The sequence below is a fragment of the Alexandromys fortis genome, unplaced genomic scaffold (genome assembly GCF_014885135.2).
Source record: "Alexandromys fortis isolate MF-2015 unplaced genomic scaffold, M_Fortis_MF-2015_v1.1 scaffold_43, whole genome shotgun sequence".
Classification (NCBI taxonomy): Eukaryota; Metazoa; Chordata; class Mammalia; order Rodentia; family Cricetidae; genus Alexandromys; species Alexandromys fortis.
In genome coordinates, this window is record NW_026067928.1 from 4,696,615 (window position 1) to 4,724,370 (window position 27,756).

The window sequence follows — 27,756 nt, forward strand, 5'->3', positions numbered from 1 at the left end:
GTTTAACAGACATACATGTCCAGGCATATACATGTACACACATTATGCTCACGTGATTTCTTTCGTCTCACTAATGACAGCAGCAGTACAATATCATACCGTCACCCTATGATGCTGGGTCATCACTCACACCCACTAGTGTCCCCTGTCCCTCTTGACTGAAGGCAGAACCAGGATATTCCTGACCAGTTGTTGCTATGTGACTCCGTTTATCTCACAGTTTTAGGAGATACCTGTCTAAGCAACATGGTGCTCACGCTGGTGAGCACCTCCCCTACCCCTGCTACATCAGGCACCATAGTTTGAGCACACTGATGAAGAAAAGTTCAGGAGGTAATCTAAGTGATTGGTGGTTCTGGGCAGTCCTTCTCTTTGGTAACAACCCTTTGTTCCCAGAAGAACAAAGTTGGTTGTTATGAAAACTCCCATAATCCCTTCTAAGAGCAGCACCTTCCACAGCCTAAGGACCTCTCAGGAGGTCCGGCTTCCACAGACAGACTTGGAACTCTGTTCCTTTCAACTGACTGAGAAACTTGACAATGACTACTGGAACTGTCCAGAGAAAGGTTGTGCCAAGTCTGTGTTCTGGGTTCACTTTTAATTTGCCGAGAAGCAGCTCCACCTCTTTTCCTTTCTGTTTTACTCTAGACAAATAGCAGGCAAAAATCCCTAGCTGGATTTTCACAACTGTTTCACTTACTTCACCCTAAAGTGTCATTGGTTTATATTGCTCTTTCAAATGCGAGACTCAAGTACTTTGGAGAGGCTTCCTTCTGAAGAGGGACACATAAAACTGTCCTTAGACAGCAAAGAAAATCTGCTGTACTCCATCCTCTACCTGCTCCTCTCACCAGCATGAGGCCTGACAACACTATGTTCACTTTCCTCTGCCACATTCTCCCGAATGAAGCAACCTCCTCCCCTGGGCAACGCAAAGGCCTCCTCACTCACTGCCTATCCTTCAGAGCTCAGCCCAAGCGCTCATAACTACATACTTGATTCCTCAGGTTTTCGTCTTCTTCCCCCGAACTTATCTAACTTGCATAACATCCAATAAGGTGAACCCAAATTCTGCTTTGAATTGCCATTCTACTATTGTGTGTGTGTGTGTGTGTGTGTGTGTGTGTGTGTGTGTGTGTACTCCAAGTGATACTTAAGCTCCTGACTACATTTGTAGACCTCCCTACACACGAAGCTAAGGAGATACCTAGGCCATTGGTCATCAGGGGTTCAACCCACACACATATCCCAATCATTCTGAGCAGCTCCATGCAAACCGGGCTGCATGCTCACACTTGTTTCAATCTTTATTTCTGTACCTGGAGTTTTTCTAGAAGGTCCATGTTCTGTCTTTTCAGTTGGCTGTTGGCTCTCTCCAGCTTCTCCAGGGATTCAGTATCCTCACAAGCATAAGAAGATTCCAGAAACTCATCCTGTAGCACATGATATTCTACCTCATAGGCATGTAACTGTTTAGAAATATCCATCTCAAAAACCTGTTGAAGCACCATGAGTTAGTTAGTCTGGTCTTCAGGATGGACACCAACATACAAGTCATGTATAATGGTAGACTTTATACCATATTTATTTCCCAGCACTATTCGGAACATTAAAATACACCAAAAGGGAGAAATAGACCTGGCTATCCATACAAGAACAGTTGAGATACAGATCTAACTTTTAGCACACAGAGTATTTCTATGCAGTTGAAACATCCTAAAAGTAAGACCAAATCACAAGAATCAACTAATGTCCAAGGGTAGTTGGCCACCAAGAAGACTATGGTTTAATAACTGTCTCCTGAAATTTAGAGTGCCAGGTCAACAATTGTTGTTGAGCAATGATTATTTGTGTCAGAGACAATCACTGCTTAGTAGTGAGCAAAGCTACCGAGGGCTATTTGAATGTATGTGTTAATGGAGCAGAAAGGTCTTAATAAATGTCTTTATTTATTGCTAGCTTTTGTGAGCGTCTCTCAAGATCAGCAATCTTGGTCAATCAACTCTAATTGGGAAAGCAACCCATAAGTCAGGCAAGTCACATTAATTTCATTATTTTGGGATTTTTTTCTTTCAAATATATGATTTTCATATATAATTTCAAATTTCCAAAATAATGATATTTAACTGTTTGATAATCATACAGGTTATTTCAACCAGAAGAGCATGGCAGTCCATACCCACAATCCCAGCACTTGGGAGACAAAAGTAGGAGAAAATCAAGTTCAAAGCCAACCTAAGCTCCACAGTATGACCATGATTCAAAACAAATCAGAAAACATATTTCCAAAGAATTGACAAATAATAAAATGTAAACAAAAGCCATATTAGTTAACTTAAAGGTTTTAATAATTAGAAACTACTGATTACTATTCACATAATCTGCATATGAGTTGTGTTTTATGGTGTTAGGGATCATATCCAGGGCTTTGGGTATCTTGGACAATCTTGAAATTGTATAATCATCTCATTTCTAAACAAAATGTGCCCAATCAAACAAAAGGAGACCTTAAAGAAAATAGATATTAGGCAAACTGCATTTTTATAGGAAAGAATTTAGTACATATTGAATCATTTACATCATACCTGGGTAATAATTTTTTCCATTTCAGCAGTATTCATATCAGGTAATGTGTTTTTGAGAAATTCAACAATATTTTCGAAGTTTTCACACTCCATTATAAGTGCCTCCTGGCTGCTCAGTAAACTAAGGGCAACTTTAAATATAACTTCAGTTCCCTGAAGAAAAATAATATCTAGAAAAAGAAAGAAAATTTTCACAATCAAAGTTGTACATCTATTGTTGCAAAGAGCACATATTTTTGTTTTAGTATGGCACCATAACCAGAAAAAAATGTAAGAGAAAACTAGTCAAAAATCAGTTTTTATTTTTAAAATCAAGTTAATATGACTGAAACAAATAGAATGTTGTCGATTCATCTTATTAAAGATCTTGAATGTGGCTAAGGGAGCAAAAGAAACATTATATATCTGTCTGTCTGTATATTGTTTACAGTTTTATGGTAGTTTAATGGATTCTAGATAAATTTCAAATAAATTTATTCAACTAATAGGCTTTTCATCACAACAGAATGTAACAACCAATCAATCTACTCAACTAGTACTGTTCAACTACTCATAATCCAAATGCAAATGAGCCATCTAAAATGAGGTTAAGTCAATATTCAAGGAGGAAATTAAGGAGAAAACTTGAGCATACACAAGACCTGTGCAGCCCAGCCAGCTGTCATCTTCAGTCTCATTCTCTAACAGGGAACAGACTGCTACGGAAGGGACATAAGATCATGAACTCTGACATTGAGTCCAAAGCAAGTGACAGAACAGCCTTTCCAGTGGACACAAACACATCCAAAAGGGCTTTTAAGAGACTCATTATAAGAATCCAAAGCGCCAGAGAAAATGTCACTGGAAAAAAGTGGTGTATATCTAGCAAGCAAGAGACACCCAGGCACTGCTAGCTCATGAAATATGACAGGATGCTGCAGTTTTGTCAGAAGCTGGCATTAGAGCTCGCATTACAAAGGTTTGCAAAACCACAACGCAGCGTATGCATACATAAAACACATACATGCTCAAAACTCAAGCTTCTCCTAACATTTTTCTATTTGTTATAATCTTATTTTTTTCTGAGTTTTATACTAATTTTCTTTAAAAAAATATGTTAATGACCTAAAGTTAAATACCATTCAACATCTGGCCAAACACCACAAAGCTCCAATTTAGCACAGTGGTACATAAATACTGACTCTTTTGCTCCCGCCTATAGACAGATGTGTAGAACCCAGCAAATGTGGGAACCCCACTCTCGGTTTCTGAGGTCCCAGCCGACATCACTGAATAATTTTCTAGTGAACAGTAATTGCTGACGCCCTCCTTTCCTTTCCTGTTTATAGAAGCCGTGCTGGCCTGTTGAATGTCCACTTGACACAAGCTGGAGCTACTGGGGAAGAGGGAACCACAACTGAGAAAAAGCCTCGCTAAGATTGCCTGTACGCAAACCTGTGGTGAATTTTTTCCCTGGTTGATGCTTTATGTGAGAGGCCCCAGGTCACAGCGGATGGTGCCACTCCTGGGCTGGTGGTCCTGGGTGTTAGAAGAAGGCAGGCTAAGCAAGCCACGAGGAGCAAACCAGTAATCGGCACTTCTTCACGGCCTCTGAATCTACTCATGCCTCAGGTTTCCTGCCTCGATTTCCCTCAGTGAGTGTTAGCTGAAATAGACCTTTTCCTTCCCATGTTGCCTTTGCTCATGGTGTTTTTTTTTCGCAGCAACAGAAGCCATAACTAAGACCCATGGGGATTTGTTATGTTGCTAACACAGGCTCCAACTCACAATCCTCCTGCCTCAGCGTCTCCAAGTGCTGAGACTACAGGTGTGCACAGCCACACTCAGCCTCATGCTTTGGTTACTAAATGGTACTTTGATGAGCCCATTTAAGACCTGTGAATAGATGTAAAGGCCCCCAGAGAGCACACAAACTTTGCTAGACTCTCCTTTCTTCCAATGCCAACACTGTGGTTGGAGCAAGGCAGCTACTCAACAATGTGCCTGTCTATATTCAGAGATTTTTCCTCTTAGCCATAGTCTCAGGGATTGCCTCGGCTCCTTCAGTGCCAGTAAATGTAGCCATGAAAGCCATGAGACAGGAACAAACGTTACATGTTAACAACAGAAAGACTAGAACATGTCACTAGAAATAGCACCCATAATATAACACAGCGGTTGTGTTCCCTTCTCTGTATCTTGAATCCAATTTGAAGGAGGTGATGAAAAATGAAAGACCCAGAAGAATAAACATCTAGAAAATGGTACAGTCTGTCCCTCATCCAGATTTGAAAACTGTGTTTTCTAGATTTTCTGCACAAATATACACAAGCTCACAAGAGCCCAATTCTTTTCCACTGCATTTGAATAATACTTTGGACTCTCCTAGCCTATGAGGACTTCATTGACAATGATCTCTGGGAGACAGATAATACTGTCCCTACTGAAAAAAAGACATCTCTTACCAAAAACTCTGGCTACAAATCCTAAGGGAAACTGAGAGGCAAAGAGTGTGAGGAACCAGGGCGCAGCATAGAGACTGGGGCTGATCTCGTTCTCCTCGAGATGATTGTACAGTTCTCGGTGGTAGTCATGGAGGAGTCTGGACAGCTGGTACATCTGGATCTGCAGTGCATACAGAGAAGAGAAACGAAACCTGCAGGAATCTGCATGTGTGTCCAACACACCAACTTTAAATAACTCACACACATTTAGTAAAGTAGCACATCTTTATTTTTATTGTTAACTTTAAAGACGATGTTCACATCCAAGTTCACTACATTTACAGCATAATTCATGAGTGTAAATTCAACGAAGTCTCATAAGCAAGGGTGGTGTAGGAGGTCCTTTTGTATTTGTGTTGCTTTTATTGGTTGAATAAGGAACCTGTCTTGGTCTTTTGATAGGGTAGCCCTTAGGTGGGCAGGGGGAAACAAAATTTTGGGAAGAAGGGAAGAGTGGCAGACGTCATAAATCTCTGGCCTGAGATGAACGTAGGTTAGAATCTTGTTGGAAAGCCACAGTCACGTGGTGATACACAGAGTTAATAAAAATGGGTTAATCAAGATGTGAGAGTTAGCCAATGAGAGGCTAGAGCTAATGGCCAGGCAGTGTTTAAATGAACACAATTTCTGTGTGATTATTTCAGGTGTAAACTAGCGCGGGGCGGCCGGGACAAACAAGGGGCCCCCCGCTCTTCACAACACAAGGGTTTCTGCTATGTGTTTGGTATGGTGTATCTACCTGAAAAGAACAACATTCTTCCAATAGAAAGGAACTGTATTGGCTCTCCTAACAGATTCTCAATATCTCCTCTTGAATGTGAACTTTTTATCTTATAAAAAGACAGAAACTAATGAAAATGCTCGCTAACACCAATCATGTTGTAAACTCAAGAACAGTTCCCGGAGCATAAAGTAAAAATCGAGACAGCTCCTGGGGGAAAAAACGAAATCACAAAGTGCTGTACATAAACACTGCAAACTCCGCCTGAACCTTATCTACCACGGAAATTTTGTAAACTAAGTTTCCACACAAACTGTAAAAGGAAGGAATCGGGGCCACAGGAAGTCATGGTTATAAAATAAACAGCTTGGCAGGAGGCAAACCTAAAAAGAGGCTTTATACTGAGATTACTATCTCGGTAAGTCATGGCAAAAAGGAAATCATACATTTCCCTCAGGCCGGCTCCGGCTTAGAATCCAGACAGGGTGGGTGTTCATCAGCAGAAGAATGAGCATTTTGGTAAGCTCAGAAACAAACCTAAATACCAGGAAAGCATGCTGATAAAGACATTCTGTTTTAGTTCAGTTGTGCCCATAATGAAGAAACAAAGGTTTGCCATTCCGTTACTTTCTAGGATCTTATAATCTTCGCCCTATGTTCTAAACTTGAGGCTAGGGATATTTCCTCCACTGAAATAGAACTGGGCAGATTTGAAAATTCAAGGTTCCTATGATAATAAAGTCCTGTTTGCTAAAACAACAACAAAAACAAAAAAATATCATCCTTCCATTTCAAAATACATTTAACATGGCCAAGCTCCAGATGGAAGAGACAAAACAGGAGGAAGTGGTATGAGAAGGGCAGGAAGTAGAAGAGAGTCAAAGGCCACACGAGACTTCAGAGAACAGACAGAAGGCTTGTACATCCAGCACAGACATCAGCAGAGACAGAATGTGATGAGACAGATGTTGATGCTAAGGAGACCATCCCTTGGTCCCAGTTCAGGACACTGAAGCAGAGCCTAAGTGTCCACACTTGGCGATAGAGCAAGAGATCAGACAGCCTCTCAAGGGAGCCAGGCTCACTGGATGCCTGTGGCATCTTTATAACCTTAGAAATCAAACCTTACTGGCATCCTGTTCTAGACAAGGTGTCACGTTTCACTTTCTGAAGCACAGAGTTCAGCGCTCCTATCATGATAACAACCCTAGTGTCACAGGTGGGAGGAAGGCTGACAGGCAAGATGTTACAACATCTGCATTTCCAAAATTAGAAAGAATATTATTAGTAATTATAAAGATCGTTTTTATGATTTTCCTTGAGAATTTCTGACGTAGGACCCTGTTGACATCATTGCAACCACCCCCTTACTCCCACTTCTCCCTCCAACACGGATTCATGACTTCTCCTATAATTATTATTGTAACATACATATATACAACATATATACACATACACAACCCACCGAGCCCATTGAATGATGCTCACATGTACATGTGTTTAGGGATTACCACTTGGGACTCTTCTATGATGTTTCCCGAATCACAGTAATTATTAATATATGAATCCAACTTACCTATGCTTCTGCTGGGATAAATTTTTATTAGGAATTCTCTAATGGAAAGAAACTACATTGCATTTTAAATTTATAACTAAATCTTTCTGCCTGTGGACCAAAAACATTGTTCGTATGCAGTTTCTATTATCTAAAACTCTAATAACAAAGAAATTGTTTTTTGAAAACTAGAGTTAATTTAAATTTTAACAATGATATCAATATTTCCTCTCTGATGTAAAGTATAAGTAAACTGTTTGGAATAAAACACCATTCAACCTAGCAAGTCGATCTCTGCACAGCTTCCAAGGGGAATTTGGATTACTCTAGCTATTCGCCTTGGTGAGCACTTTCTGTGTGCTTTCCTAGGTACATGGGTGTTAGCAAAATCTCAAATCCTCCCCTACAACAACGAAGAACACATATCGAAATATTTGTCCAAGTTCTCTGAACTGTGATTCAGAAATGGCTGGAACTGAGATTTCTGATGAAAGCCTCCCGCACACCTGACTCATCAAGGCAAACTGCCTCACCTGAAGTGACATCATATCCGGTCGGTACTGCTTGCGGAAGCCCAGGTCGTACATAAGGAACTTGAGCATTTCAAAGGCTTGCTCCTCGCTCATGTGCAGAAGCAGGACTCCGGCCACAAAGCTGATCCCCTGACAGTAGCCCACCTCTTTGTCCAGCAAGGAGTAGGCTTTCAGCAGGTTAAAGAGGGACAGCTGCCCCGCCCCAAGCTGTACTGAAAAGTACGGATGAGTGGGAAATGTCCTCCCTGTGAGGGAAAAAGAACCACGCTTAGAAATCAGAGGGGAAACCCAACATGGTGACCTCTGGGATTAACCAGCATTCTGCTAACCCCGGATTGCTGGGAATGTACATCTAGGAGGCTCTCCCCTCCCTTGAACTCCCTCCTCTCACTTCTCCTCCCCGTCCCTCTCCCCTTCCCACTAACCACTCTATAAGTCCTATGGTTCACACACATGATACAGAGGCAACATTTTATGATAAGCAGCTTTGCTTTCTACAAAGCCAATACCATTCAACAGAAATCTGTCCTCGATGGTATATCCAAAAGGTACCACAGAGGAGAACTCAGCTTTATTTTGAGTTTGAATCAAGACAAAGTCTAAATTCATGTAAAGACCATTCTAGCCTAAAATCAAATTCTACAAGGTGTCATTGTTCAAGGCAAAATCTTGGTCATCTACAACCACATTTACTTTTTTATTTCATGTGTTTGTAACATGACACTGGAGGGAATTTTTTTGTTTTATTTTGCTTTACTTAGACTCTACCATTTATGAATTCTGATTTTTTAGATAATTCTATCTGTTTCCAAAAAAAACATGTAAACTCTGTTTAAAAAACATATACAACATATGAATAAAATGTATGCATATATAGTTACGTACATACACACACACGTCGAAGGAGGATAAAGACAGGAAAAGTTCTATATGATTTCAAGTAAATTTCTCCCTAAAATTTACCTCTGGGTAGAAAATTACCATGGAGACACCAACAAGCAAACAAACCCAACCCTGTATTTCTCAAAAGCTGGTGCTTGGTACTGCACAGACCCACCCACCCTTGGCGCCAAATGTGTTTGTTTGCACTAGTTTGGGACTTTCCTTGAGCTGCCAGCACATGAAATGCCCTGTGAGCTTCCTGGTCAAATGATAACTCGGGTCAATTAGAATCTGCAAGACTGTAAGATTTTCAAGTGTTTTTAAGCACATAGGCTTAAAAGTGCTTTCTGTTTTCCTTTTCTGTTTTTTCCAGGAACTGATAAGATTATTTCTGCAGAGTAAGGAGGAGACACGAGAGGAAGCACCCAAGAGAGAGGGAGGCACACAGATGGCCTCTGGCAGAGACAAATAAGCAGTTGTTAAAATTAGCAATCTAATTTCTCCTTAAATCTTTTGCTAGGAAAACATTATAAATATACCGTGTATGCTAGAACTTGATCCTCCCTCCACCTTTATCCGCCATTCCTTCCCTGGAATCTCACTCACTGATTCCCTGTTGATTGGGGACATCTAGACTGGCCGGGGCTGCAACTCTCCTGTCCTACATCTCGGCGCCCATTTACCAGCACAGTTCTATAGCCTGACAGGGACCACAGGGAAGGCCAAGCCTCGTTCTCAGTTAACAAAGGAACTGACTCAGGGGCAAAGCAGTCTGTTGAAAACCACAGCCAGGACAACGACTCCAGTGTCCAGTTTTTCTATAACATTTCCACTTTGATACAATTGGAATCAAAGTTTATTAACTGAGTTGAGTCCTCCCAGCCATGAAAAAAAAATAAGTTGTCAATGAAAGCAACAGAGGTAAACACTAGTTTTTAGCCAGTGGTGTTTTTTTTATATGCCTAATATAAACTGACCCCCAAATATAAGGTATCCCTTCTTTTACTGCCAGGGACTCAAATATCATATCTAAGCACTTCATTTCTATCAGTTTCTAAAGTATGGATTAAATAGTTAAACATCAATATGAAATATTTAGATACTTCAAAATAGTAAAATATATATGAAAATGTGCTTTAGAGAAAAAATGTTTTTAAAATCATACTATCTGGGGCTGGGGATGTATCCAGTTAGCAGAGTACTGGCCTAGCATGCACAAAGCCAGGGGTAGTGACAAGGATCCAGAATCCCAGCGTCAGAAAGATGGAAAGGATCAATTCTATCCACACAGAATTAACACAACTAACCTGTTTCCCATCTGATAGGGATACTATTTCTACAGCTTAAGTGCTTACTAGATTCCTTCTCTTCTTTGGGGTCCTCCTTGTAGAGAGCGTGATCAGCCCACCTGTCCACCCACACAGCAGCTTGCTTTCTGATTTGCTATTATCCAGCCATCGCTGGGTCCCTACTTGGATGACTATGGTATTACTTCTTACAGGGATTGCTAAAAGTTGGTATTCAGGAATGTCTGAAAGTCTTCAAACCCCTGTTAAATATTTCTTTACCCTTTTAACCTATTTCAAAATCAGCACCGATTATGACAGAGTTGCCTGGGTGAGGGAATAGCTCAGTGGAGGAGCCCTTGACTAGCATACACAAGGCCTTGGGCTTTATGTCCAGTACTATGAACACACGCAAATGCACATGCACACACATATGCACACACACAAACACACATCAGTTGTTCAAAATTAGTAACTGAGAGCACTCTATAATATGACCTTCATAATGAGTCCCATTTCAGAGGGTTAGTTTGGGGGGGTGAATATTCCACTCACGGTTCTTTAATCAGAATATTAGACCAACTTCCTCAGACAAAGTGGTCAGCAGTTCAGTAGATGCCAGACAGTCTTTATCAATGTTAACCAACCAACCATCACTAAGATGCCTTTATCTTTTGTCGGTGATGACCCACGTCAGAAACATACCCAGATCCACAAGGATGGCATGCTGCTGTGCAGTGAGCTGCTTCAGAAGTTCCTTATAGGAGGTGTCTGGAGGCTGGTGTTTGTTGGGCAATCTGTGTCTCAAGCGGTACTGTAATGCTAGAAACTGCCAAATTTCCCCTCGCCGACTTTTGGGGACTCCTGCAATCCAGAGATGCAAAAGCGAGATCATGAGTTTGGGAATAGAGCCATTAAGTCACAGCAGAAGAGCTACGCCCCAGTGAAAATCGCAGCTCTCCTTCCTGTATGTCACCCTCAGCTCATGCTCTCCTGTGTGCTAACAGGAGCACATTCTGACAAGTTTTCTCCCATTGGCCCGTCACCATTATTATATGTGAATAAATATTCCTGATCAAACAATAGTGCTGAGTCACGTTGCTGAGTCTGCGTGATTCCATGGCAACAATTAGAGATTTCTCTTAAAGCATGCATCTCGTCTTCAGGAAACAAGAACACCAAGCATCAGAAAAGATACAGGAATGATGAAGGTGTAATAATGAAGTCAGTAACCTCTATGGGGACATCATTACTGATTTCTCATCAATCCTATTAGCAGGGTATAGGTGGAAAAAGAAAACCCAAGCGTTCACACAGCACTATACTGTCTTTTCTTTATAAACAAGTTACAAGACAATACTTCTACTTCAGACAACAAAAGCATCCCCATAGCTGTCCATACATAACAGGTTATGGAAATGGCGAATACCTTCTTTAAGGGATGTGTGAATGTCTTCCATGTCGCATTTGATCTTAGTTCGACAATTCAACAACTTCTTATCCCATGTTATTAAGACCTCCTTCTGACAGGTACCAACTTCTTCATAGTCCAGCTTCACTTTTCTAGACTGGAGTTCATCTCTTCTTGCTTGAAAAGAGAAAAGAGAAAAAAAGAAAAGCAATATATCAAAAGCAGTCTGTTGTTAAAACACAGCATTGTAAATGTTGGATGCCTTATCCATCTATACCCGATAACTTTCCTCTGGGGAAGGAGAACTTAAAATTTTGAGAAAATGGGGCTAGAGAGATAATGGCTCAGCAGTTAAAAGGAGCCAAGTTCAATTCCTAGCACCCATATGCCAGCTAACAAGCATCTGTAAGTCCAATTGCAGAAGATCAATCTCCTATTATAGCCTACATGGACACTGCCTGCGGGTGATGTTTGGGCATACAAGCAGGCAAAATAACCCATAAACATAAAAATAAGGAAAATATTTTAAAAATTTTGAGGAAAATATAGGAGATTTTCAAATGCTGAGTCATCCCCGTAAGAAAATACATGCAATAACTAAGGGCATGTTATTGTCTTAATACTTTGCAATTTGGCTGAACACAAAATACAAACTGCGGCTGAAGAGCTGGCTCTGTGTGCTCAAGATATTTGCTACCAAGCCCGAATTTGACCCCTGGGAACCACATACAGGGTAGAGAGAATCAGCTTTCAAAAGTTGTCCGCTGACTTCCATAGTCACACTGTGACAGGTACGTGTGCACACACGCACACAGATGTGCATGCACACAAATACATGCATGGTATCTATGCTATAAATTTTAACTCTGCGCCAATATAAAACCCTTAGAGAAACAGCTTATATCATCTTAAACATCATTAAAGCAGGCTAAAGAGGTGGTAAAGAACCCTGGCTGCTCTTCCAGAGAACTCGTCAAGGACACTGGTGTGTATATAGTATACAGAAACATGTGCAGGCAAAACACTCATTGACATAAAAAATAAACTTTAAAGCCCCATTAAAGCATTAATATTTGATACCAGATGCATATATAAGGAGGCAAAACCTCGTGCATTAACCTTAATCTGAAAACTATGTGACGATTAGAGTTCCCTACATGTTGTTCATATTCCCCTTAACACCAGGCTATGTGCTCCTATATTCATCTTTAATAAGCTTTTGCTTATTTGAGGTGCTGGAGATTGAGTACAAGGCCTTGTGCAGGCTAAGAACATGCTCTACCACTGAGCTATGCATGCAGGCCTCTATTCCTAATAACTTTAAAAAGGAAAATTCATTATATTAAAGTCAGCACTCATTCCACATTCTAATCATACAGGATTTTCTCTGATTTGGTGATCTAAAACACAAGCCTAGACCCATTAAATGAAATGCCCACAAAACACCCACTCTCTCGACCTGTCTTTATGACAGATAACTAGCTGCAGAAGAAAAGAGACACAGACACGGGAGTGCACATTCCCTCCTTCCTTGCGGTCCCCACCAGCTTACCTTCTGCAACACAAATCTTTGTCAAGCATCCAAAGTCCTCGACAGCACAAAAACAGTAGCAGGAGGAATGTTACTCTTTACTTAATGCAGTTGAAACCATCCCCAAAAAACGTAAGATCTTAAAAATGGACTAGTCTTCAAGCAGGGTGGTAAAGATTCCTATTTAAAAGTCTGTACTTATCCAAAAGACAGATCAATTACAAAGCGATTCCACCTGGAGTCCACTAGGTGGCCTTCTAGTACCGTTCAATCTTGCTTCTCAGTATTTGCTGGGCGCATGTCTGAGATAATTCTTTCAAAGAAGTAGGTTTGCCAATGCTAATAATAAACACAACTCTATACACACACATCACTACCAACAGTGTGCCTCACAGGGAACTAATCGTATTTCCTTAGCTAGCTTTCCTTACTCTTCCCAGTCAGTGTGTATCCCAAATACTCTTAAGAGCCTGCTATATGCTAGCCATAGGCCCTGAGGACAAAAGGATAAGAACATTGACTTCTATCTCCCATCAACTGTTTAACTATAAGGAAAGGTTGATACCTCAATCGGACAAGAATTTTATCCTTTTTGCTAAGCTACAAAAGTAAACACGGGGTTGACAAAGCCTTTTCATAACGGTTCTTATTGTCATCCCTGTCCTTAACCTGTGGAATTATATAGTGTAGCTAACCTCGGTGTGGGCATGTCATCATTCAATATTAAAGCAGGCCATTATTTCATACTAACACTCACAGTTGGGAAATATTGCTGAATACACACAACCACACAAAAAAAGTCTGGGAGGTACAACAGGCAGCCCTGTGTCCTAGAATCTGTCCCACTTCTGTGTCATCATGTGAAGTCCTGGTGTCCCCGCACCAGCCACTTAAGGGTCTGTAGAAAGAAGACTGAGCTAAACAACCTACAAGTCCATTGCCCATCCAAACAGCCGAAGATTCTAAAACCGTCCTTTGATATTAAATATAAGATTTTATTTTAGTATACTCTCAACTGAAACACAATCCATCCTTTAACTGTTTAAAAGAATATTAATCATCATTTTGCCAACTTCTTTTTATGTTCATTGTATTCCAGATAAAACCAATGGCTGAAAAATATGAAGTCTAGTCCTACCAAACTCTTTGGAAGCGCCAGAGGGTAGATACTGTGTGTCATACCACTGCTGAAAGCCACAGGAATAACAGCTAATGGAGTTTTTAATTTTACACAAAAGACTTATTTCTTAAGGACATTTAGTAACTTATGTACTTTTCTTTCTGGTAGGAAAATAATCATAAAAATAAACTAAGTCTACAAACTAATTAAGTGGCGTCAATTTTTTTTAAAAAAATTAAAAACCTGAATTGCATTGAGGTACAGTAAAGGGGATCTTATGGCAGGAAATGAACTCAGAAATGTGAACACCTACATTTTCAAAGTATCTTTTGGAAGACAAAGCAGCAGAAGCAAGTATTTGTTCATCTGCCAGAAACCTGAGAAGTCAAGGGCCCACTTAAGCTAATCATTCATTTCACAGGTGAAAAAAAAAACCTTTAGGTGAAGTGATTTGCCCAAAATAATGGTATTTGTGTATGTTTTGGATTTGGGTACTATGTGAGATCTCTGTGTGTGGAGCTATTAGAACTCAGACAAATTACATCATCTTTTCCAGAGGCTGAGAAACATATACAAACTTAGCAGTCAAGGGCCACAGCCAGTGTACCAGCTCTCACGAATACTGAATTAGTTAGAAGTTTACTGATGCGAAAGTTACTTTAAATAGAAAATGTATAAAACTTAAAAATGTTGATTTGGTTATATTTAACTGGGGAAACAACACAAAACAAATTTGCTTGAAATAGCCGTATTTCTCTCAGAATGAGTGAATACACTGGGAGTTGACAAATCATATTCAAAAAGAGAAGATTTTCTATTTTCATGTTCCAAAGGTTTTCTTAAGAAATGTATAATAATAGTAAGTTTCTATTCTGGTAAATACAAGGATCCTGTGTATCTATAGTCTTCATTACATGAAAAAGGCTATTTTCTTTCAACTCTATGAAATAAGAAGGTAAATAGGATAAACCATTCTTTCTCAAGCCACAGTGCAGAGAGAGAGAGAAGAAAGAGAGAGAGAGAAATAGCCAGTCAACATTCAAACACAGAATGTATCCACCCAAGGAAGAGTGTGTACGGAGCCGTGAGTCCGGCTTGAATGGCTAACCTTCCAGTTTCTGGTTTTCTTTCTCCATCCGAAGCAACAGGATTTGCTGGTGTATAGCTTTTTTCCACAGACTCTTCAGTTCCTTTGATTTCTTTTTTTCTTCAGCTTTTTCTGTGTCCTCATCACCGGACAAGAATATGACGAGGGGCTCTTCCTCCATGGTGGGAGTGAGAGGGGATAACGGGAGCAGCTCAGCCCTGTCCAGTCCATCTGCAGAGAAGAAGACAGTGAGCGGCATCCCTCAGCGGTCCCCACACTGGGAGGCTTCCCGGCAGAAGGCACGCTCTCAGTTCCAGCTTCCACACCGAAAGGTGTTCACACACCGCGTTCCCAGTAGCTCTGGATTGCGTGGAACTAGTGACTTAAATAATGTCAGCCTGAATTCCCCTCCAGGTTTCCCTCTCGCAGTGAAACAAGAACACGCGTCAGGCCACCACTTCTTCTTTCTGCCCAGAAAGACACACGAGCCAGTGGCTGCAAATCAAACTGGCCTTTCCCCGGGGGCTGACACTTCTGCAATTCATCGGCGTGTGTTCTCAGCCTCTACAACACAGGGCTATGTGAGTAGGTGTTGGATCCTGAAATCCCTGTCTACAATAGGAGTCCCACAGGATACCGCAGCTGAGCAATGCTGGCTTTTCCATGCTGAGCAAGGTACCAAGGCCACTGTCTCCCAGCGCAGTCTCCTCTACTGGCTTGCCCAAGCTATTTCTCTCCCACTACTCCCGCTCTTCTCTGCATATCCCAAATATTTTTCTATTAACAGGATGATCCTATATCTTAAAACATTTCAATAATTCCTGATATCCCAAAATGATGATGATGGTGATGATAATAATGATAATGATAATAATAATAATAATAATAATAATAATAATAATAATAATAATAATAATAATCAGCTGTGGCTCTCCGGGAACAGCATGTAAAATCTGTCAGGGCCACCCCAAGTTGATTTTCCAAACTCAGTTCTCAATCTCCCATCCAGGATGCCCTTCTCGCTCAGCCCCTCACAATCCTCTGGCATGAACAATCTCTCAATATGAATCTAGAACTTTCCTGAAATACATGTCCCCCAAAGATGAGTGTAAATACTTGATTTTTTTTTCTGTGAAGCCCTTGGATCATCCTAGGCAGAGTCAATGTTATCTTTAGCAATGCCAGCTGATTCTGCTTGTCAGTTCACTGATCTCTACTCTTAGGCCATTGCTACACCGTTGTCTGTCTACTGGGGACTGTTTCCAGCTCCTTGACAGCTCAGGACACTTGATCTCTCATTTCTTGTATATAAACATAGCGTTATCATCATCTCCCTCTCCCTCTCTCTTTCTTTTCCACGGAGATAAGAAAATGAAGTACATATGATCACAGCTGTGTGAGACATTTATATACTTTGGCCAAATCCATAATTAATGTGTTTATTGTGCTAAAAATGGATTCATTTTCTCTACAGTGGCAAATTATTTATCAGTGTTACAGGAAGCTTGTTCAATTGCATTATTCAAATATTACATGTAATTCACTTTCCTATCCTCAATTTTTAGAAAGGAATTTACTAAAATCTCTATTTTGCACTATTGGTTTAATTTCTTTTCCTTAAAATTCTCTAGCATATCCTTTCCTGGCTCTCAGGTATACACAATAGAGCACGCTCTTTTTACACTTACACCTTGTGTTTACTGTCATTTTGTTTAGGCTTTGCTCCGGTTATTAATAGGTCTAATACATCACAGAAAGCTGCCACGCTCCCTTCTAGCTACCATGTGTCCAGTGTGATCTATCCATTTATTTATTGTTTGACTTTTTGGCCGCTTTGTGTGTGACTCTGGCACAAGCTTCTCTTTGATTTCCTTCCACTCTGTGGTGGCTTTGTCATCATTGTAGCTCCCTAGTCTCGTAGAGTAGCATCCAAGTCAGAAATCTCATTCCCCCATCCATCCACTCAAGCATGTACCAGGTATGTAGTCCAATGTGTCATCATGATCACTTAACAGAACCTGCTAGAGGGCACACGGGAAGCTATGATGCCCCATATTCTCCTACGTTTCTACATGTCGAGCATCCTGTCCTATTCCCCATACTGGGACACTTAGGAGGAAGAAGAATTCGTGCCTGACTGCACACAGACCTTTCTGCTGCATTGCTGATGGGGACTTGTTCACAGGAGATGCGACCCGGAGGAAAATACGCTGCCTCCAGGAGACTCTGCGTGGAGTGACAGGCGTTCCTCCAGCATTTAGGGACTCGTTGCTGCAAGTGGATGAGGTCCTTTTTCTCCCTTCTCCATCACTGTGGAATGCCAACAGAAATGTGACTGGTAAGGAAGACACACCCTTCACAAAGAAACAGGAGCACAAGCCATTCCAAAGTTCTGCCGCAGGCAAGCACAAGGCACAGGCAACAGGAAGAGGGGCAGCCACCACATCTTGGGGAAACTGCAATCCAGGCCACATCCCAGTCACAGAAAGTCTGCTGTTTCTACTCCTTCCTTAAAAGGCAGCCAGTCCTGGTTCTAATCTGAGGAACATCAGGCCTTACGCAGGGAAGGAACCTGTATGCTTGATGTAATGCTTAAGTAATGAACCTGTGCATTGTCCGGGAAACAAAACTGATTTGATATAAGCAGTCTGTACATGCTCAGAAAGACCTTAGCTTACAGCTCATTCTAGGTTTAGACAAGATCGTAAAACTTCACGTGACTATTAAAATTGATAAGTTACCAAATATCCAGATCATGACAGGAAACAACCCGGATATAGACAGAAGGGTCAACCTGAGGGTTATTGTTAAATTATATATAGATAATTTTAAACAGTTAAGCAGCCAGGTGTGGTGGTACCTGTACCAGGTGATACTAGCACTAGGGAGGCAGATGCAGGGGGATCTCTGTGAGTTCCAAGCCAGCTAGAGCTACATAGTAAGACTTTATCTCAAAAAAAGAAAAAGTTAGCTAGATTTGTGTTCAATGTGACTAAAGATGATTTAATATGCTATTGTGCACTGAGATTCCGCATCAGGGAAATAGTGGACAGATATTATCAACTTAGTTAAGCAAACTAACCTAAGATCCCTAACCTTTGGGTGGGAGGAAGGTCCTACCACTGCACCTTGGCGCTCTGATCACATTTAGAAATCCGGTTCTGTTAGAACTTTGTAAAGAAAAGGCCACTTCTGCATTCGCTAGACTGTATGCAGATGAAGGGCAACGTGACTCAGTGCTCCTTTTAAGACCAACTCTGTTTGCCCTTAGAAGACCATGTAATGACAGCAGCTGCTGCTGGGGGTTAGACTATTTCACTTTCAGGTGAAGTTTTGTAGTCTTTGATCTGTTCTAACAAAGATGGCAATGTTTACAGGCAGTGATGCCCTCAAAAATTAACCTTAGTTCAGAAACAATACTCAACTAGAAAAAAAAAAGCCACTGGCTCTCTGACCCTCAGAAGAACTCAATGGTGTTGAAGCAGTTAATAAGAGGAGAGAACTTCAAACTGTCCATTCTGTCTCCCTCACAATTACTCTGTCTGTCTGCGCTTATGGTTTTCAGGAACGGCAGTTGCTGCTATTGCTGCTTTTTCCTCCTTCTCCTCCTCCACCTCTTCCTCCTCTTCTTTTCTTCCTGTTTTCCCTCACTCCATTTTCCCCTCTTTCTCTTCATTCTTCACCTCCTAATTTTGGTTGTCTTTTTTGTTTGTTTATTTGTTTGGTTTTTTTTTTAAGATTACTTCTCCTGCAGGGCCTCAATCTCTTAATATAGCCAAGGATGGCCTTGAACTTCTGATCCTCCTGCTTCTGCTTCCTGAATATTAGAAGTGTGTATCACTATGCCCAGTTCACATGGTACAGCAGATCACAAATACTACTTCTGGATTCACTAAATTAAGGGTTATAAATGACACAAGGATGATCTAATTTGCATATGGCAAGTGTTAGGCAGTCTTATTTTGGGAAGTAGCTGATTCAGGCATCTCGTCTACTCACATCTCTTTTAACATGAATCTTGAATAAGGTCATAACCTCACTGTGGACCAATGTTCAAAACTCCCTGCAACACTGGGATGCTTCACCTTAATGTCAGCTTGGGGATGCCATAGTTCAAGCATTTCCTCTTCTGCATTTTATAGGTGAATATTCTCCATATTCCTGATGAATACTCATGCACTATTTCTTATCGTCATCTCTATAATGCCACCTTACTGGAGTTACTTGCTAACCACTCAGTTTGTAGGCCTATTACTAACTTCTGGTAGTAAACAGTCAGTGGTAAGAACCCTACTACTAGTCATCGAATATATGGGTTTTATATAAAACTATGTGAATTTACGTAGAAGGTTAAGTAAAATGAACACAGAGAATACTGAATGATCTAACATGTCCGGGATGAATAAAAGATCTAGATCTTTCAAACCCTATGCTGCTAATCTATCTTATGTCTTTCCGGCACAAAGTTCTGGTAGCTATTTCCATAAAGAAAAAAATTTTTCTCTTTCCTATTAGGTGTCATCCCTCATCAAATTTGTAATCTATGTTTTGAATACTCTGTGAAATACTGAGTATGGACAGAACACCTGAGGCAATGTCTTGCAGGCAAATGTTCAACAAACACTATTTAACTTTTTTGTTTTTTTTTTTTTAAAGTAGTTCTACCAACAAGACTAAAACAACCCGAAGGATTATAAAATATTTCTATTTTAAGGAAGGAATTAAAATACCTTTTAATAAAAATCACCCTGAAACCCTTGCCTAGAGACGTATTGAGTGTTTAGAGAATAATGAAAACAAAGATGAACGGGACAGGCATCTATTGCCTTGTTGTCTGTCACATGCAGCCCTTACAGTGTCTATGTTATAAAAAACAGCCTGGCATTAGCCCTCCAGTGTGCATTCAATAACTTGTCAGCATCGTGTTTCAAGCCTTGTGGTGTAAATAAAGTAAATAAACTGACAGATGACACATTTCCCATATCTGAAATTCAATTGCCAAAATTCAGTGGTGACACTGAAGAAGACAGAGGACACACACCACACACTATGCACTGATCTGAACAGTTCCAGGCTTGGATGGTTTCATCCTTACAGTAACTACAAGGGTGGGTCTTATGATTTCCATCACTAACTAGAAAATGGCTAAATAGCCTGCCTATTTCTGTGACAATGAGGAATGGAGTCAGAACTCAGAGCCAGGTGTCCACAGTCCAGACCCTCAAGGCATTATGGTTGACTGTGAAAATGTTGATGACCTTCAAATCAGTTCTTACAAAGCTCTAGGGTCTTCAAACACAGAGCTGTCAGAGACCCAATGATTCTTTGCTCTTTTAACAGAGTAAGAAAAAAAACAGTCTTCAGTTAGCATGAAATCTTTCAATAGCTCCTTTCCAATATTTATTTTGAGAAATTTATTCCAACAGAGAAATAACTTCAAGTACCATAACTGACATGTTTATGTAAATGTGTAAATGTCTCACTACTTTGCTTTGCAATAAATGTAATTTAAAATGCATATGCTTATTTAAATAGAAAGAGGAAGCGAAAATACCTTAACATGGTAGACCACACATGTATATATGCAAGTGTTTGGAAAGTAATCAGACATGCATATCCATATTCCCCTTCTACTCCATATAGCTCCAGGCTACCTCCTTTCGTGACTGATAATGTAAACATGAGCAGTGTAAAGCACTTCATAGGACATGGTCAGGAAAAGCATTCCGTGACAGGGCTTCCTCCATCAGGAATTTGTGAAATTAAAAATGAATAACTAGGAAGGAAGTACAGCTTGGAGGGCATGCAAGCATTGGGAGGCTGGTGCATTCTTTACATACTTCTACTACTAGGAACCAAATCATCAAGAACCACAGTTAGTGATCATTGTAAGAAATTTAGGTGGGGGGCAGACCTTCTGTGTGGATCACCCCCTGGGAGGAGAAGCTAGCTCCAGGCACTCTGCACCCAGCACTCATTAACCTATGGTTATAATGTATAGCTAATGCTTGAAGATGTTTTGCTATACCCTCGAGCAAGCAGGTATAGTCCTGAATATCAGCTACTGTTAACATTGGGCTTCTGTGAACACAGAAATTTTACTACATACTTGCTTACTTTGTGTATTCTGTCAATTATGTTTTAAATAAATGCTGATTGGCTAGTAGCCAGGCAGGAAGTATAAGCGGAACAACCAGACAGGAAGTAGAGGCGGGGCAATGAGAACAGGAGAATTCTGGGAAGAGGAAAGCCCATTCCTCTGCAGTCCTGTCCAGACACCGGGAAAATCAAGATGTGAAACTACCTCACTGAAGAAGGTAGCGAGCCATGTGGCTAACACAGATAAGAATAATAGGCTAATATAAGTTGTAAGAGTTAATAAGAAGCCTGGGCTAATGGGCCAATCAGTTTATCATTAATATAGACCTCTGCGTGATTTCTTTGGGGCTAAACAGCTTTGGGACCTGGTGGGAGGACAGAAACCAGGCAGGACAGAAAACCTCAGACAACACTTACTTTACTAAGTCTCAGCCCACTGGGTACTACACGGAATGAAGGTGTGCTGATGACAATTTCCCTCCTGAGGCAAGAGAGCTCCACTTTGCACTAAGGTAAATTCTCTTCCACTGAGCAGCAAACTGTCCCCTGTCCATCCTCCACCTCCTAGCACCCAACAGAAACCACAATCCTAAAGTTTAAATCTGTGACTGCTTGCTGGCGAAATCTTTACCTAAAGGATAGCCCATTACAAGTTGAACGAAATAACGCAACTCCACTCATCCAAAAGCAGCTACGAGTGTCTTGAGAAGCCTGCACGGGACAGCAAACTGGTGAAACTAGTTCTCTCCTACACAACCCACAGTCCTCGCTAATTTAGAATCGCCTCAGCAGCACTCCCAGGGTGTGAAAGTTCTGGCTTTCAGCTGGGCAAACATTGTGTCATCCTATGGAAAAATCTTTAACTACTAAACTGAACTAAGATTCCACCTCTCTAGCGGAAATCACTACGGTATCTGAGTGTGAACCAAACATGTGAGATTAGTCAGTGGAACAAGACACAGGAAGAAAGAACACAAGAAATGAGGAGTTCTGTACCCTGAACTCTACACACTGAACGCAGGTGGTGGGAAAATCTTGTGTACATTGGCTTTAAAGTATCTCTGGGTAGGTTGTATGTTTATTCATACCCCCAGAAATATAAGATAAATAAAACCATACCTAATAAAATATACAACCTCTCCCACAATCAGTCTAATATGATGTTTAAAAAAAAAGCTGTAGGCTAGGCAATGGTCAAACCCAAAGGACACAAGTCAAAACATATTAGACTTACAACATTTTTTTTCCTTTTTTTCTTTTCTTCGATGCTAGATCTTAAACTCGGAGCCTTGCACATGCTACGCTACTGCTCTGCCACTGAACTATGCTCTTGTTTCTCTGTTAGACTTCTGAAATGGGAAACCAGTCTTTAAATGATCACACATACAACTACCAGAAAAAGTGCCATCAGTGGCAACTCTTAGCAGAGTCTCTTTAACTTAGCATTGTGGCCAAATGATTCTCTGAAGACGCTTCTGTTTCTCTCCCCGAATAGCTCATCACAGTGCAGTCTTTAGTACTTTCACTGCAACCACAAAGAAACCAACGTGTTAGATTTTGGCCAGGAGATGGGCGTGTGTTATCATGAGACTGGTGTGAACCAAGTGTGGAATGTTGGAGAGGCAGAGAGCAGCTGCTCACAGTGACCCTGGGCTGCATCGTTCTGGATGTTTTCCAGAGAAAGTGAGTGATCCTCCACGAACAGGTGTCACCACAACCATTCTCATCCATAAACAGGAACTTGGTGCTTTCCTGACTGTAGCCAATGGGACATCTGCAAGGCATTAGCAATGTCTTACAGAAGCCAATATGGCAGCAGTTATTGTGTCTGTCCCCAGATCCCACTGCATTGGGTGGCTTCCTGAAGGATGTTCATCTGTCTTCCTAGGATCAGAAAGAAACCTCCTCATCTGCACATTTTATCTCCCACCTAGCTAATATACTGTTGGAACTTTAAATTCCAATTAGTGTTTTCTTGGAGACTTCGGCATTAAAGGAATTTCAGGACAGAACAGAGTAGAAACAGGACTTGAACTTGCAATAACACTTTACATGGCTCTCTGCGATCTCTGATTACACCACGGGGCACAGTTTCATTTACACAGCCCTCAGAGAATGCAGAAGGACAGCATGCATTCAGAAGACAATCAAAACTGTATCTTTAACTGAAGCGCCTATCCACTGGGAAAATCTGGAAATGTATTAAATGAAATGTTCAGAGTGTTAATCACCTTGATTCTGAAGCAGTGTCCTGTCTAGTAACAGGAAAACAAGAATGTCATTAGCACAGAGAGATAATTGCCCCATATCAGGAGTTAAAATAAAATGCATTTCCATAAGTCATTAAAATGTCACAGGCAAATTAACTCAATAGTTAATAGTGAACCATGGTAAATAATTCTATTTAAAGTGAATACAAGTGAAATATAAAATCAAAACTATACCACAAATACTTTATCATAAAATTTTATCCTTTCTTATTAAAATTTTTATTAGGATAGAAGTAATGAGTATCCCCTTTTTAAAATAATCATTTACTTTGAGCAACAAACATCAATATAAATAATTCTTAAACATAAGCTTAACACTTAAGAAACAACTCCTCACCAACAAAGAAGCCTGTGGCTGGAAAGGAAGTATCATTATTTGATGAATATACATTTTAAAAACATGAACCATCAGGCACAATTATGACTTAACTACCAAGAAATCTTGTTTTCAAAAACTAATTTGAATTAAGATATTAATAATAAAAATATACTTATTCCTTTTCCTTTGTAATTTCAACTCTGTGCAAACAAATCTGTCAGCCAACAAACTATTTTCTTAGTATCCTAACATGATTTTTATAATTCAGAACAACAGACTTGTTTTAAAAAGTAACATGGTAGTTAGATTATTGCCTGCTATGTTCTATGGATACTTAGAGACTAATTTTTGTAATTAGAAAGATATTAGGTTCCCAAATGATGGGGAAATTATAACTGGTACTATTATATTCTTTCTTTTTTCATCATCATGAATAGTTGAAGATATCACAGTAATTGCATGTATGTGATGTTCTCTCTATAAAAAGTGATGAGCGATGTAGAATTCAGAAGCCACTGAATTAAAACCATGCTCTTGAACGCCATCATTCCTGGGACAGACACCCTGATGTACTAAAAGCAAAGGATGTAACAGAGGCAATCTACTCACACACACACCCTATGCTGAAGAATATACGTATGCATTTGTGCAGAGAGAGAGAGAGCTTTGTAAATGGATATGTATACAGCAAATGCAACAAGTGTTTAAAGTTGATTAATCGAGATAAATGATTAAAGAGAATCCTCTAACAGTTTTTAATTTTTTTTTATAAATTTGATAGTTTCACAGTAGAAAAATATATACTCATATATATACTCTCTTAAAGATCGTCGGTAGCATATTTGTGTCCAAGTGACTAGTTAGCTGAATAAACATAATGATATACATTTGTCCAATACTTTCACTGTGTAGATATCCACTAATGATGCATATATATGCACAATGATAACGTGTACAATAATGGTCACAGCAGCACTATAAGAAATTAAAATCCTATAATCACCTGTCCATTCATAAGAACATAGATCGACTGGGATATTTTATGTAAAATACTACATAGCAATAAAGCTAAATATACTGAAGCATGCCTAAAACCAGGAATGAATCTGTATTAAAATAAGGCAGATACAGAAACAAAGGATGTTCTATCATCCCATTTATAGAGCATCCAAAAACAGCAAAACTCAGCTCTGCTCTGTGAGGTTAGAAGGTCGCAATGACCCAGGGAATGAGGGTTGTCAGCAGGCTTCAACCTGGGATTGAAGGAACGGTGACATAATGGTGGTGTCTCCTTGGTGTTCCACTGTGCTGTGTGCTTAAGGTTAGGGTGCTCTTTAATTAAAACGGTTTGGGATTTTGTTTTACCCAAACTGGAGTTGAAACATGCTCAAGAACAACACTGCAAATAAAAGGGCTACTAAATAGTGACATTTTCCAACTCCAAACTCATGGTAACTTCTGTGCCTTTCCAACAGCATGAGGTATGGAGGGCTATGGGAAGCGACCACCAAAACAATAAAAAAACACAGATAAGCATGAATTCCTGAAGACAAATGAACAAACATTAAACAATGGCAGCAACCTCTACATATGCATGGTAAGCTCTAAGAAGGTCTACGGTCCACATCCAGTCACTACTAACCGTTACTTCAACTTCTTAATGACTATCTCTAACTGTCATTTGGGGGGATGCCTGCTTGCTACTTAGGGAGGAAGCTCACGACTTCCCTGTATGTTTATTTCAACTATTGCGGCAGTTAAAGCCTGTGAAGCACTTGCTGAGTGGCATATTTCTGTGAAAGCACAGTGTCAGCGATATTGCGATGGTGAAGACACTTGATTCTCTAAACTCACTGCACAGTTCGCATACATTCACTATTTGTGAGAAGCATCCTTAGACACTCTCCCCACAGTGTTCCCTAAAAACTCTTTCATTGGCCTTATGCCACCAGCAATGAAATTCTGTTTGAGCACATTGCACTAATTCACAAGAAAAATTTCACAATCCTTATCACGCTAATCCAGTGTAAAGAGTGGGCACATGTGGACACAAGATGCTCAGAAATAACTCTGGGTGGCGTCTAATTTAACTAGCTAATGAGGTCTCTCTACTTAAATGCTAACTTTTAGATGACCTTACACCTAAAGGAAAATAAAGCAAAGGAGTATTTGAGAAGGTCTCAGTGTCATACATGCAGGCTCACAGCACGGATTCCTCTACTTGACCACAAGGATTGCCAATCACCAAGCAGTTTAGAAACGGTCATCATGGTCCATCGACAGGCATGCAGATAAACTATGCTATCTTAAGCATAATACTAGACAATAGTAATAATGAATGAGTCAAGATAGAAACAAAAGCAGGAAGGAAATTCACGCTGTTGAGTCAACAGCAAGCCCTTTAGAAGAGTGACACCCTGCCCCAGAGACTGACAACACCTGACAACAGTCCAATATTTTCATATTCATGACCTCAACTTACACAGAGACAGTTCTCCAACGCTAACTGAATCTAATTCTGTGAAAAGGGGTGCCAGGAGAGTTATGTAAATTTCCTATACCAACGACAAAAACTGAAAGAAAAGCTACAAGGCTCAGATTTTTCTCATGTTCTGAGAGTACCTACTGACATTATCCTAAGCCCATCACATAGCAGCATACAGTAAGACTCAGAAGAATAAACCTGTCATTGCAAAAAATCAAAGAAATGCCTTGGAGATACTCGATGTACTTACAGATGTTGCACCTATCCTGTTAGCAAGCTGCATTAGTCAGTGGCTTTGGGGTGCCAAGAAACATACCCAGAGACTAAAAAAATAGAAGCAAGACTAAGAAAGGTCTTCTTACTACATAATGATACCAGATCCTGTTCCCAGCAACACAAAGCTTAGATTTTGGGATGGCAGCAAATAAAGTCATTTATTAGATTAAAAACTTAATTCAAAAGAAAACAATCACATTATCTAAAAGCTTTATAGCTATGAGTTCTAAGTATTTTATTAATAAAATTAATTTGAATCAAAGTCAACACATTAGGCGCAGATTAGAGCAAGCACACGGATGCACAAGTCACTCAAATATTCCCCGGGCACATTTTAGTAACATTCTCAATGTATCACTGGAGAAAATGGCGCTTCGCAAAGAGCACACACAGCTCACCTGATTTCATTTTCATACTGTGGGGACAGTCTACCTGAATTCTGGTAAAAGCTTTTCAGGAAAGAGGGGGCAGTGAAGGAAGGGGCAGAGAAGGAAGTGTGAAGGCTTGGAAGGCTGGAGGAAGAATTACTCTCCTTGTACATGCGTCGGGATGACGGGAGAATGCTGAGTACAGAAAATACAGCAAATTTGTCTTAAAATGTATATGTTAGCAAAGTCTTCATTTACTAAGAAAAAGCACAGAAATAGGTTCTTTCTATTAAGTCACTCTGTGTGAATGCTGCGAGCTGGAGCTTCCACAGACTCTCAGGACGGGAGCATGCAGTCCTATACTTAGGGCTACACTAACACTTCTTCCTTTCACAAGATGTATGTCTTAACACTTTGGGAACAAAAAAAGCATGTTTACATGCAAGAGAGACTTCTGGTCAGGGTAGGAAAACACAACAGTTACAGGAAAACAAGTTCTAGAGGGTAAACTGGTCACGAAGAGTCCAAAGATGAACTCTACTGAAGGCACAAATCCCTTCTAACTGTTTATGAATAAACTGTTTGCTTGATGTCAATCATCGTGCATAATATCTCCAGCTTAGCAAACATTAGATTCATGTTATTTCCTGTGTGGGCCTGAAGCACTGTTCATCCAAAGCCCTGAACCTCTCACATGGCCTTTTTCTTTTCTCATAAATGGAGATTTTAGTGGAGAATGCTTTTA

The 27,756-nt window shown here is 40.3% G+C and overlaps 1 protein-coding gene across 3 annotated transcripts in view; it reads right to left on the reverse strand.

Moving 5' to 3' along the window:
* The window catches only part of Tbc1d4 (TBC1 domain family member 4), a 167,428-nt gene that overhangs the window by 2,765 nt on the left and 136,907 nt on the right, over positions 1-27,756 (reverse strand). For 2 of the 3 annotated variants that reach the window (XM_050144606.1, XM_050144607.1), the window contains exons 11-18: positions 17,344-17,504; positions 15,216-15,425; positions 11,475-11,633; positions 10,751-10,909; positions 7,878-8,122; positions 5,030-5,189; positions 2,586-2,755; positions 1,320-1,496 (exon numbers count right to left, since the gene is read on the reverse strand). In XM_050144606.1, coding sequence (XP_050000563.1) covers positions 1,320-1,496; positions 2,586-2,755; positions 5,030-5,189; positions 7,878-8,122; positions 10,751-10,909; positions 11,475-11,633; positions 15,216-15,425; positions 17,344-17,504 — 1,441 coding nt within the window. Of the gene's footprint in view, positions 1-1,319; positions 1,497-2,585; positions 2,756-5,029; positions 5,190-7,877; positions 8,123-10,750; positions 10,910-11,474; positions 11,634-15,215; positions 15,426-17,343; positions 17,505-23,524; positions 23,549-27,041; positions 27,207-27,756 lie in introns of all 3 variants that reach the window. The other variant, XM_050144608.1, reaches the window with a different exon arrangement.